We start from the raw sequence: 14,261 nt of genomic DNA, 5'->3' as shown, positions 1-14,261 counted from the left end.
GGCAGCTAAGAGCTCCAGCTCCTTGTGGGGACCGTGTCTCTCAGAGACCCACACAATCGAAGCTCCGTGAACTACTACGCAGAAGCTGCATCTGAAATCGTTTGCTGTTAGAGAGGTTAAGTTTATTTTTAACAGCACGGTTAGGAAGTATCATGCAGGACTTCTGTTTGGGACTGCAAAGGTTGGGGGAGTGGGGGAATGCCAAATGCCCAGCCCTGATATGCCATTGTGTTTCCCAGCGCAGAAATTGATTTCTTCTTCAGCCAAATATGAATGGGTTCCGCTCTGCCTTAACACAAAATGGGAACAAAATGATCGCACTCTCATGTTGGTAAATCTAGATGACATCGTGCTGCTTTTCTTACACTGCAGACCTTTCCTGCTTCTCTGGACCTGTTAAATGCAGAATCTGTTAAGTTTTTGTGGCGATATACTTTCATCCCTGGCCATACTAAGATTTCCTGGGTTTAATCTATTTGTTTCAAATTACAACATACCCATAATGTAGTTTACCCTTCCGTTATTAATATGGCATCCCACTATGACTTCATCCACTTTACCCTGTTTGTTGTTCAGAATGCGCTCTTACAAATGCTGGATAGTTCTTAATAGGTAACATTAATTACAATCTAAAACTTTCAATTATACTTTCCACCAGATTTCTATGAATTTTAAAAAATTTGAATTGTAGAACAGCCCATTCTTAACAACAGGTGGAACAAGCACAAAACAAGAAGTGTCCAAATTCTTAAAAACAATGTCCACTGATTGGGATAAACTCAAGATTATTAAGTAAGTGAGTTCCATAAATCTTCAAATTCTCAAGAAAATAATTTTGCAGCTAAAATGTAAGGTCCCCATTCTCCAAAGATCACTGACAGCTAGGCATCTAAATGAGGGTTTGGGCCTGAGCGCCCTAAGAGGTTGAAGCTGTCTTGAAATATAAAATTGAGTGTTGCTAGTTGTTGCTAGTTGTAAGATGCCCAGACACACCTCTGGAGATACACAGCATATATTCCTCATGCTGATTATACTGGCTATATAAAATTGCACTAGCGTGTAGTAGAATAGCATGTGATATGTTGAGAAGTAGCTCATAAATAGCACCTGCTTTTGCAATAAAAAGGTAGTTATTGCATAATTCATGTTCAGAATATTTGTCAGGCACTCCCTCTTGACCTCACAATGAAGTCTCATCGTCAAGTTTCAGAGAAACAATTTCCATATTTGCACACAGCTATTCTTGTATCTCTATGACAGGAACCTTGCAAATCAGCTTAATTTATCGCAGGGAAACAATTTATGATTAAACAGATTTTCATAACATTTCTGCTATAGTGATCCAATTACAGGTATATTAACTTTCATTAGAGGTTAGAAGCAGACCTATAAATGCATTATACATTTTTACAGGATACATTATTTGTATACCTCTTTATGTCACAAGAATTTCTTTAGTTTAAAATGCATACCCATTTTGAAAAGCATTTCCAGTGACAGTATGATGCAAGGCACTCAGTTTTTATTCAAAACTATGATTTTACATACAAACGGGATATGGGAAAGAAGAAAAGCTATGTTATTTAGAAAGTCCTGTAAGTGAAAAAGTATTGGAGATGTTAGATAAATACATATTCACTCTATATAGTTTGATCATACATTGTTATTACTATTTTCCTTCCTCTTTCCACTGTTCTGATCTCTATTCACATCCATGATTAGCATACCTGTAGTGAAAAAGTCAACATTTAGAAAGGCTTTGTCATTTATAACTAAGAGAGAGATTTGATTCCTCTTTCATTTTCCTGGTCAGATTCAATTTCACATTGATAATTCAGTAAGCAAAAATGTCTTGGTGAAAGAGAGGGAATTTGCTTTTGCGTTCATAAACCACACCTGATTAACACCATGAGGGCGCAGAGCAGTGCCACTGCAGTCCCTGTGTAAGCTTCTGCCTGTACTAAAGCTAAGTCCACCTGATCCAGTCTGCTTAGTGCACAGTGGTAAGCCACTGGGATATTCTCCCAGTGACAGTGCTCTTCAAATCTATGCAAAATATGTTGTCAATACTGAAGCCTGACTTTATGCTCATACTGCATGTGTACACTGCATGTTACATATTCTTGTAGAAGTAAAGAATTACAGCTACCAGAGTAAGAGACACTTGTCTTGAAAAATTTAAAGGAGTCCAAAGTAAGAAATAGGAGATCATTTCTCACTGAGGATGCTCTCCATCTCAGGAATGAGCTATTGCTATCATTTCAGAAGAGTTACTGCCTCAGACTTCAGATTGGATGGATTGGATTGGACTAACATGGATTGTGACCTGCTTTATTAAGAATTTTGAGGTAGTTTACTTGTCTTTAAAATCAATTCTGATAATCACATTGCTCATTTACACTGCATTTTCCTTAAGAAATATTACTAGGGCCTTGATAATCTATTGAAGATTAGACAAAATATACTACAGAAAACAGCTTTATGGAAATCTCTAACTGAAATTAAAGGATATGTTATTGTCTTTAGAAACTCACCCACATAAATACGTAAAAGTGTACAACTGCAATTATCCTCTCAGGAGCATTGTCATCTTTCCAAACTCTCTCCTCAATTACAACACATAACTCCTATGCAAAGAGTCTCTCCTGAAGCAGTAATTATATTTTGATCAATCATTTCAAATATACTTGTAACAGACATCCACTTTTAATGGTATTCTGTTACTACCACAATACCAACAACAGTATCCTTCTCCTCCAGTGCATCACTAATGATTTAAACAAACCCAATAAAACAATGCTAGGACACTTAATATAATTGGAAGTAGGAATCAAGTAACAGTCGAGGTTCACTGTACAAGAATTTATATTGTCTTTTATTATTTGAAAGTTCTCCATGACTGCTATCTGATACCTCTTCCTCAATTAGAATAGATACGATATTTCAAGCAGTAATTTTGTCTTCCTTTTATGCAACATAATCATATTAACAGATACTTTGCCCTATGTGGTGGCAGCTTTTTTTAGCCCACACCATGAATTTAGTGTTTTAGTTTTTCACTTAGGCAGGTATTAAAAATACGATGAGTTTCTATGAAGACATGCTATAATTATATTATAATTGGTTTAAGAATTCTACTGACCTAAGTAAAGAGCACTAAACTTAAAAAAACCCACATACCAAGCTGTTCTCTAAGGTTTGTGTGGAATAACATGAGGCCAGCAGAATTTGGCTCTAGAACTGCAAAAAATAATTCTCATATAATGCATTATCATTATAGCTTGATCTACAGTAGTGCCTAAAATGGCAAACAGGATCAGGACCCTAGCATGTTGTCTTTTATCTAAAAAAAGTATTTAATCAGCACATATGCCAAATTAGAAAATGCACTCTCATGATACGAAATTCTCCTTATTCCCAAGACTTCCAAAAGCTTACGGAAATGCTAGTGTAATTAGCAAGGCTACCTACTTTATCAAATTCATCTCATCACAGTATGCGATTATTGCTATGCCCACTGAGGTCAAGAACGATGATGTCTGAAATCTTGGAACTGATCAGCCATGATATTCCCAAGATATTTACCTTAATTATGTGGATCTTTTCAACCTTGTTTGTAAACAACGTTTGTAAAGACAAACATTGTTTGTCTTTACCAGACAACTGTTAAACCAAGCAGATCACCACTCTGTGAAAACAGTAGAGCGACATACACTTCCCTAACACAGACAGCCCACAATGGCATTGGTGCAGCACTCATCTAATAGCAATTAATGCATTTGAAACATGGTTTAACTTTGGAGCAAAAGTACCAAAACTGAATGATTCTTTTTCAGAGTTCCTTCTACAGAGGAAAACACACTCCTTTGTCTACTCTTTCCTCCTTATCCTCTAGATCTCTTCTCCCCTGCTCTTGTGTTAGAAGATAAGATAAAGTACCAAAAAGATACCAGCTTAACAGACTGAGTCTCACAGTGTATATTCTTTACAAAAGGTGAAATTCATCCTGAAACATTGTGGAACTTGTGTTAAGCCTCACAAGTGACTTGCTTATCTCAGATTTTCACACACAAAATAAAAAAAAAGTGAGCTGAACTTATGACATTGTTGCTGAATGTATAGCAGAGAAAATGGAAAGCATGCTTACTTATTAAGAGATGAGCACTGGACAGCTATTTGACCCAACAGAACTCAGAAAAACAGGAACAAAACTCTGAAACCTGTTTCAGAGTTTCTGTTAATCTGATGTCTTCTCTGAGAACAAATGGACTGGTAGAGTCATTCCCACCACAACGTTCTTTAAATATAAGGAATGTCAAGTCTTGCCTGGAGAAACTGCTGGTTTAAGAGTAATTAATACGACCATTAAGATCTTTCCTGAAATAAGGACATTGTTGACATAGATATAGATGCTTATTCACTGAAAATATTTAACTGCTGACATTTGAGAGAAAATGCACAAAAGCAAAGGGCTAACAATGAATAAAAATCACTTTCCTTTGATTACTGAATTTTTATTTTATCTGCAATTGCAAAAACATTCTACCATGAGTAAATGCATATGTAAATTAACAGCTTTTTAAAACTTCACATGGCTTTTAAACATCGTTCAGATGTAAAAAAGGCATATGCATATTTTATTTTTTGTTCACAGGCTGTCATTGTCCTTGCACGATATGTCTTCACTGCTAGAGGATTTCCACTAAGACCAGTGTGAGGGACCGTGAGAACTGTGGAACCATCATCTGCTCAGAGCTCTGCCCTTTGCCAAGTAGGAAGAGTCATGTTAAATTTTACGTTTTACCTAAAATTTAGGCTGCTTTCCTTTCCTTTTGTTCATCTCTTCCCATCCTGGAATAATTTGGCAATTATAAATATGGCAAGATAAAGAGGTGAAATGTAAAACCATAGGAGGTGTTCACTCTTCTCCCGTCTTCATAAGGTACGGTTTTATCTTCTGTTTACAACCCATGGCCCCTAAAGCTTTTAACTCTGCTTTGGAAATATTCTCTTGAAAACCGAGTTGTTTGTGATGCTAGTCCCAAAAGGAGAGAAGTGACATTTTGTTACTGAGTTTCATCTTAGTGAGAGAAAACTTGATTGTCTGTCTTTATTTGTGTTTCCTCTAAAGCATCATGCACTGCTGTCATAGGTTCCTAGGCTGGCCTTGGAAAGGATTTATTGCTGTGTTGCCAAAGTCGATTCAAAGTAAAGAGAAACAGGCAGCAGCCTGTGGCAATAGATTGCAGGCAAGGGCAGGCTGTCTGAGACTGCCTGAGGAGATGGTGGTCTCCACTGATCTAAATGGCTTATGCCCATCTTCCTGACCTCTTTAACAGAACGACGATTTCACACATAGCCCTGAATGACCATCAGATAGCACTAATTAAAGAAAAAACTTTCAGGATTTTGGCTTTAGTTTTCAGTATTCATAAAAGGTGCCTTATTTTGAAATAATGAGATCACGCAACACATTTAAGCATTTCACAGGGACAATGTTCTGGAGCATTGTTCTTCACTCACAGTCCTGCTTCCTGTGCTCTGCCATGCTATCTTGTTATCCCTTTCACATCCAGATATCTTTGCATCAGAGATGCTTCCCATAATGACATTCAACATCCCACAGCACTGATCTTGTATCAGGACACACTAGCCCAGAACTTTACTGATATGAATCACTGATTTAAGAATAAATACAAATGAAGACAAGAGCTTGCAAACATTAGTTCAAATGCTGGCCCAGTTTCACAGGCAGTCTACTGTAAAGACCCATTTTGAAAGAAGGGGCAGGAATTCCTTTCTTTTACCAAGAGTGACTGAAGAAAACCGAGATCTATGCACCTTGCTTACATATGTGCAATTTAGCATTTTGGGGCACGATCTGGAAGCTTTTACGCGTGTCAAATTCTTTTTACATAACTGTGGGTGTTTAACTTAAGTTTCCCTATTAGTTAAATATTGACGGTCAAATGCTTTTTTCAGAACGGATATAAACTGGGGAGGGGAAGTGGGGGCTAGTTAAAATGGAACTCTCTGCACTCTCCAGGGTGCTGAATTAGGTTTTTGCTGGCAAACATGCTCTGAACGCAAGTAAATCCAAGCATGCTTTCAATATACAAGTGGTTATGCTTTCCCTCTCTTGTCATTCCTGTAGGCTGAGGGTATCCAAAGGAATTGGGAGTGTGGGCAATATCATTGGATGTATACAGTGCTCTTATTATTTCCAGACTGAAAACTGGAACAATGAAGGCACTCTTTCATCAAATGATACTTTACAAATGATTGATACCCTTTTCATTCTTCCCTTTGGGTTTCGTCTTCCTCATGCCGGCCAATACTTTTATATGGAACATTTAATAGGGGCCTTGCATTTGCCATCACAACCAGCACTTCTGGATAGGGTGGAAGGCTGAAGGAGTGAAAAACATGAATGAAACAGAATAAGTAAAAGGAGGAATGTCATATAGTTGTTTTCAGTTTGGGGTTGTTATATGTTTGTTGCTGATATTTTTAGTTTTAAAGAGCTATTTATTTTTCCCTGGTTTTGTGGTCAGAGGTTGCTGAACAGTTTCTTTAACCAACCAGTTAAAAACAGAATCATCTAGACACTTCTTTCAAAGGAAAGTTTCAGTCCATATGCTTGTGTTTTTGGTGAAGTTGCAAAAAATAAAAAGGAGGAGTGTGGGGGGGACAGAGACAAACTGGAAGTTGCTACAAGTTCCCCCCAGAATGATAATGTGAATTAATTAATTCATTGATTTTATTTCCACCAAATGGATAGAGTTTATTAGTAAGAAAGAATGAGCATAGCAACTGTGTTCTAGACTATAAGTCCTAACATAGCTTATAGGACACCAATTTTCTCTTCACATCACAGCTGTTACTAATTTTTTCAGGCTTTTTTGAAGATCTTGAATTTTTTATTTTGTTTTTCTAGTGAAGCCATTTCTTCATTTAGGTTTCAACACAGAAAAATCTGCATAGCTTCCATAACTGAAGGGATCAGTCTTCATTTCTTACAGCAGTTCCATCACTGAAATAGGGAGATTTACAGAACTGTTAGATACTGCCTTGGGTCAGGCAGTCGGCCTTGTAGATTGTCTGTATTAATACTCAAAGAATGTAGCAGTGCCTACATGCATAAAAGGCAGTTTAGTGCTTCAACTCATCTCGCATGTGATAAAATGCTCTGCAGAAAGCAGAGACTGTCTCTTTGCTTCTTACAGACAGCCTGGGTACAACCATTTGAAGCCACACATCATGGTGAAACTGTTCCTACACGTTATCATGGCTAAGAAAAGATGCTATAGCTAAAGCAGAACAGTACCTGGCACTCAGTAATGTCTAACTTTTAGGAACCCAGTTCTGGAAGTGAAATTCACAAACTCAAAGTGGATGTTTAGGAGCTCAGGCACTGCATATAGAAAGTTTAGGTCCTCAGAATGGAACCTGCAGTGAACAGAAGAGCACAGGAATGTTTTTTCAAGCCTTAGCTGTTATATACTGTCCCAAATCTTTTCTAGCGTTTGGTTTTCATACTATTCCTTTATGTTTCTGTCATGACTGGTTGACTCTTTTCTTCTAAAATATAGCACCTAGAGGAAACAGTGATGAAGACAGCAGTGGCAGACAGGTTTGGTCTTGACAAGTGTCTCCTTGCCAGCCAGAAGGGGTTCAGATCTGTAGCTCAAAACTAGGCATTAGCCTGTGTCTCGCCACACTGGCCTTTTGATTATATGTTACATGCTTGCTGTGCATCGTGCTAAATACAGGTGTATCAGGGTATGGAAGATATGCTCTCAGTACGTAGCTGCATCAGGCTTGACCCAAAATTGTGATATGCTACATTTGTCAGGGTGAAGGAATGAGTCCATACCTTACAAAGTCCAATCTAATAATCTAAATACTAAATCATCATCTTTTCCCTGGTCAAGAAATAAGAGTCAGATGCTTTCTGTTCTATTTCTGCAGTGGTTTCAGACCTGCCACTACTATGTTAAATTTCCATATTTGCAATAAAGATGAGTACTGCTTTTCCTTTGAAGTAAAACAACTTTAAATCCTAAGATATCCAAGATATTGTGAAAGTTCTTGGAAGTACTTTTTTTCCTCCTAGATGCTTTCACTAATTATTTAGAGCTCGGACAATTAATTTCAAGAGAGGTCAGAGGTGAGGACAGTAATTTTGCATTTAGAAAATTACTGTCTGGAAAAGTTAATACAGCAGAGACAGTATTAATTGATAAAGAAAGCATTTCAGGGAAGAAGCACGAGCGAAAACTGGAGAAGGATTTCTATGGCTACAGACAGTTAATGGTCCTTTTCTGTGGGTCCCCTACAGTACTATCTGGAATACTGTATTCAATTTTGGGTACACCATAAACAGAGAGTCACAAAGCAGCCAAGGACAATGTTCTGGAGGAGCTGATATTTAGAGAAGTAAGAAGGAGTAAGACAGAGCAGACTACAGATATTAGAAAAGAATAAATACCAAGAACATTTTTTTTCAGTGGCATGGAAATATAACTGGGAATTTAAGAAAGTAAGAACTTTCTGGGCTAGTCACTCTAAGGAATGAGAGACACTACAACCTCAAAAACAGTTATGAAAAAAGTTGAAGACCACATAAAATAGTAACATTCCCCCAATGCCAAAGGAAAATATGTAACAGTTAGCTTTCTTTCTCTGTCGCTGCATGACTGCAGAAAACATGCGTGGGAACATCCATGGGAAACAACTCATATGAAAATGAAATGCTGAAATGTTGGCATTTTGGTCAACAGTCTATTTTCTATTTCAAAAGGAAGAAAGAGGAAAAAAAGAGAAAAAATAGTACTTACCTCCTTTTAGCATGGTTAGGACATTTAACAATGAAATCAGGAATCTAATGCCAGAATGGTTATGTTTTGGATTCCCTTCCTCTAACATTAATTAAAAAAGAAAAAACAACAAACAAAGAGTGGTTCAGAAAAGGCAACAGCAATAGAAAACTCCACTTCTCCATGAGTTAAAGTAATACGTAACGAAATGCTGGTTTTGATTTTGCCAAAACTTAGAGGCAAAAACCAAACAGCTGAGGCAGCCTATTTAGACTACTCAATATGAACGGCTGCTGTAAAGCCTTCAGCTTTAGCCAACATCTAATTCATTTTTTTTTCCAAGCGTGAAGTAAGGAAATGCCATTATTAATCTGTTGCAATTATCTGTATGCAGGTAGGAAAAGGGCAGGAAGGGAAGGGAAGATGATCCTAAACAAAAGTGCACTGTCATTCATGCCTGCTGATTTTGACAACAGGAAGGAGCACAAGTGTCCTGTCTTAGCACAAGTAAGCCTGGTTCTTTCTCTGTCTTTTCCAGGGGAAACCATATAAGGCAGATAACAGGGAGGGACACTGTGCTAGCAAGGGTGGGACTTGATAAGCCGCGGGGCAGAGTCAGGCAGCCAGGATCCCTGCACCTACGCTGAGACTCTGCCATATGGAGCTGAGGGAGCAGCAAAGAAGAGGAATAGACGAACATGCGACAAGAGAGAGGAGGTACTGTTTGCCAGATGGTTTCAGGTTTTTCTAGGCTTTATTTCTGACTGTGAGGAATTCCACATTTTGGTTAAGCAGGCTAGCAAATGTGTTTCAAGTAACCGTCTTTGTAGCTGCTGGGTAGCCAACTTCTGCTACAATTACTTGCCGAGGTAGCCTCAGCACCCAAAAATGAATGATATAGAGGGAATGTGCTTCTGATAGGTATTTCACTCGTGTTCTTGTTGTAGATTGGTTCGGCTGAAAGGCTTCATGTTTTAAGTTTGCTGTTTGGTCCCTAAAGCTTTTCAGTATTAAGAGAATTGATAAGGGAAAAGAAGCTGTGGGATTAATGTAGCAATACATTGGTCCAACTTACCATCACCAGAGAAATGAGCTCTGAGCTTCTGTAACTAGTCCACTACTCCATGTAAATATTTTGAGGAATAACTTGGATTTTATGGAGTAACTTGGAGGGCTTTGTTTGGGTATACTAAAGTGGCAGTTTATCCGCTCACACACAGGGATCTTCAAGCAATAATGAAAAGTAAGCTTCATTGAAAAGAGGGGAGGAAGGCTGAAATTCTCTGTCTCTCTTTAAATGATTCTGTTCTTCAGAGGCTTTAGCAACTCAGCATGTGGGTGTGAGTCTCCTCTGACAAAGGCGCAATCAGCTGCAACCCCTAAGCATGCTGGCTTTTCATTGCAGATATCACAGTACTTTACGATATGACATTACAGCCATAATTTTGACATTAATGTCAGCAGTGCCTTGCGCTTTGAAGTTAAACAAAACTTTTAATGACACCTTTAATGTTTTCATATGCATGTCAGTATCATTTGAGCTAAAAGTTTTAGATAAGGAAGCTTTTCATGGTAGTAAGAAAGGAGTCACTACAAAAATTGTCACTTCAGAAAACAGACAGCTGCTCTCAGTCTGACAAAATGATTAATATTATTATTAATATTTGTATATTAGCAGCAATTTAGGTCTGTCCTGTGAAATTTATACTGAGCTATAAGAGCCTTATTTTCTGTTCTGTTTTCCCCAGGTACTTCCTTGAGACTAGCAAAGTTAGCAGCAAATATTAAACTACTTGAAGAAAACCAAGTATCAGGCGAGAAGTCTTTGATCTTTTCCCTTGTAAAAATATTAACCTCCCAGTGACATTTAATATTAACGAGATCCTATGTTTTCCTGCCAGTGACATTCAGTATAAACAAGATCCTACTTTTTACTACTGAGAAAAATTCATCCTGAGCACGGTAGACTGCAAGATCAGATCCCATGAGGTGACAGAAATAATTCATTCTGATGTTAAAATCGTTCTATAGCACTGACATTCTAGACAAGATATCTTGAGATGTAGGTGTTGAAGGTCCCTATCCATCTGGCGTGCTTCAGGCAACAGCAAGTTTATACATTCCAGGAAATAAGCGCAGTTCTACCTCTAATCAGGACAGCTCAGGAATTCTTCAACTTAATATCATAGGATCAGCTCTCAAGACAGAACTCTGTACTGATGTTGCAGTATTTTAATAGTTTTAAGCTTCCTTCTTAACAAATGTAACTTTGAATCTTAATTTTATCTCTTCCTCTGGAAGTCTTAACCTCTTTTTTGTTTCAGTATTCAGTTTACTCTGGTGTCTAGCATTTGTCAGTTGTCTTATATGTTCTTCTGATTTAATTTCAGAGGCTCTGAGTGACAGCAGGTGACAGGCTGACAGCTCACACTCTTGTGCCACGGAGAAGTTCCATGATAGCAGCAGAAAGTCATCTTATCAGCTACTGGAGAACACCCTGGGCAAGGAAGACATACAATACCCTCTTTTATGATTTTAAATATTGATCAGGGTTCGCAATACCTGTACATCGTTACAGAATGTCCTATAGTAATGGAGAAACTGTTGGGCACCCAATGTACAACCTCTGTGGACAAGTTCAAAGCTCCAGTTGCCAGCTAAGTAGTCTGGATGAAAATAGGAAGTCTGCAACCTTGCTGGAAGTCAGAGGGAACTTAAACAATATGCACTACTCTTCAGTTGCTCTGGATCCAGACACCACAGTGAATAATGGATCTGGAATTCCCTGCAACCCCAAGGAAAGCACAAAGGCGTCAGCTTTGGCAGGAAGTGAAATCCGTAGGGCCTGCACAACAAAGTGTTTCTATGGCCGTTATTTAGCTAAAACTAGTATGCAGGGAGACGTCTACAACTTCCTGGAGAGGCCTAGTGGATGGAAGTGTTTTATCTATCATTTTACTGTGTAAGTATCCACATTTTCACATAATTTTTGGTGTAAGAAATATTTGAAACTGTCCATGTGATCAACTAGAAATCACAGTACCTTAGCTCCAAGGCTGAAAACCACTGTCACATGAGTAATCTGATTGAAAGCAATGGGAAAGCCAGTTTCACAAAGGATCAGCCGCTAATATCTATTAACATTTCCAGTGGAGCACTTTTTATTCTTTATTTGATGTTTGTCTTCCAAAATACTTGTGTTGGTTGATATCTCTGAGGTGAGGTCCTATATGGTCATGGCAGTTTTTAGCTTTGCCTTAGCTGCTTGACATTGCTCCAGCTTCAGACACTGCAGTTTTTGGCTGGGGATATGGAAGGTTTAGCTGTGATCAGATGTATCGCATTTTTGTAAGTGCATTTTGCTCATGCTGAAGTGCCAAAACAAGTAATTTGTTGACAAACATTTAATCGTAACACTATTAATTTGAATTAATTTACAGGAGTAAATACTGAATGAGTACATGTTTAGCAAGAAGTCATTCATTATACCATGTATTAGTACAGGCGTGGAGGAAATTAAGGCTTCCGTTTACCCTTGTAAAGCGGTGGTTAAGAAATTAATACAGCTGCTTATGGCATCTGTCAGGTATAGCAGGGCCTCAATTACTATTTTGGATGGTGCTTAAAAGTAATGACAGTTTGTCATATTAGCTGTAGAAAAGGTCTGAATGTGCTCTCACTGAAGCAAGCAGAAGTTTCACTGGCTACAGTGAATAAGAACTGAGCCCAAAGTCCTTATTTTTATTGTAAAATTAATATAGATCCTCAAGAAAGGCAGAATGCTGAGATTATTCTCTTTTATCTCGGGTACACTTTCCTAAGGCCTGACAGCATTTTGCAAAAACCACTATCAGTTACTGCAATAAGGATTTGCCCAGAGAAAGACACAGTAATTATTTAAATTGAAAGTGAATAATAATGCTTCTTTTTGGCATAAAGTATTTGTTCCGTTAATATTTGTTTCCTTTCCCCCTGAAGATTGTCTTTGGCTGTTGTAAAAGGATGTTTTGATTTGTGAAATCTTACCAAGCAGCAGGATAGGGTCTGTTTCATGGACTGTGCTTATAGTATATAGTCATGCCTAAGGCATGACAGGTGTAAGTTGTGTAGATTTAAATATATGAATGGTCATGAGTCAGGCCTATTTGAGGTTAGGACTTATTAATCTTGATAAAATATATTTGTTATCATCATCTGTGTTATTTTTATCTCAAACTAAAGTTGACCTTTAATAGGTACTTATATTCTGAAATTGACTTTTAAGTGAAAAGTCTGTGTATATAGCTGAAATATTAATAAGCTGTCTGTGTAGCCTGGGGGATTTGGATTTGCAGCTTTCTTAGCGGTCTTTTCATTCTTCATATGCTACAAGGACCACATAACTCATTTACAAACTTGTGGGAAGTTTCTATCCAAATGGGACTGCTGCAAAGAACCTAACTCTTCTGAAAAAAAGGCAAAATGAGGGAAGAGCAAGTGCTCTTGGATGTGACATTCCTTTTACATTCTGAAATTAGCAAGATAAGCTCTTATCTCATATAATATTTATAGTGTCTCTGATACCTCAAGTTTCTTTTAAGGGAGTAAACACATGCTTCTTAAGCAACTTTATCATGTATATTAGAGACGAGAATTATTTTTGCCTAATTAAATCTGGAATTTGTGTTATTTTAATAAAGTTATCCCAGGCTAAATTTATGACCTTTCCTGAAAAAAAGTTTCAAGGGGTGAACGGGTTTGTTTGAGAATTCTCCCTCCCAATCCTGAAAATCTTCTCATTCAGGTAATTTTCAGCTACGCTGGAAAAACTGTGAACTATTTCCTTCTGAAAACCTCAAGAACAGGGTAGAGAATTGTACTGACAGAAGGAGGTAATGGCTTCAGAAACAGCTGTGATGTGCAATAGCAAATACATTGATCCTAACCAACCAGTTCCTGCTGCTCCTTAAGAACCTTAAGGTATTGGATATCAATATATGTTACGGCTCAGCTGCTGGCCGTACGGTCCTCAGTCCAGAAAAATAAGTGCGTACCAGGCTTGAATTTGATTTCCAAGCTCAACTATACACTTGTTTAAATCCCATCCACATGTCAAGATGCCATGGTATAACCCTCAGATTTTTTCTCCTAAATGAGAAATGCAATACACAAGTTTCTTGCACTTATGAATTGGTGATGAGTTATGTATGGTAATGAAGTTACCTGGCAAATCCACGTAGTTAAATCATTTAATTGTAAGTGGAGCCTTAATCAAGTGATGAGTTTACATTTCTCTACATATACATATGTATGTATATATTTTAATTGCAAAAGGCTCATTATAATGGCAAATGGCTCATTCAAGTCTGAAATATTGTGCTCATTTGGCTAAAATACTGTGTTCACATGTATGTGAACTGAGAGGAAAGGGATGAAGGCAGACAGTTCTTCTGCTACTAAAAT

General features: G+C 37.7%; 1 protein-coding gene across 2 annotated transcripts in view; it reads left to right on the top strand.

The window, feature by feature from the left end:
• The first annotated feature begins 9,459 nt into the window (after window positions 1-9,459).
• LOC104146601 (potassium voltage-gated channel subfamily KQT member 1) overlaps window positions 9,460-14,261 on the top strand; it is a 524,419-nt gene continuing 519,617 nt past the window's right edge. For both annotated transcript variants that reach the window (XM_009678697.2, XM_009678698.2), the window contains exons 1-2: window positions 9,460-9,536; window positions 11,210-11,781. In XM_009678697.2, coding sequence (XP_009676992.2) covers window positions 11,399-11,781 — 383 coding nt within the window. In that variant the 5' untranslated portion in view covers window positions 9,460-9,536; window positions 11,210-11,398. The remainder of the gene's footprint in view (window positions 9,537-11,209; window positions 11,782-14,261) is intronic.

The sequence above is a fragment of the Struthio camelus genome, chromosome 1, assembly GCF_040807025.1.
Source record: "Struthio camelus isolate bStrCam1 chromosome 1, bStrCam1.hap1, whole genome shotgun sequence".
Taxonomy (NCBI): Eukaryota; Metazoa; Chordata; class Aves; order Struthioniformes; family Struthionidae; genus Struthio; species Struthio camelus.
The sequence above is the reverse complement of the archived record's forward strand: the minus strand, read 5'-3'. Positions and strand labels throughout refer to the sequence as shown.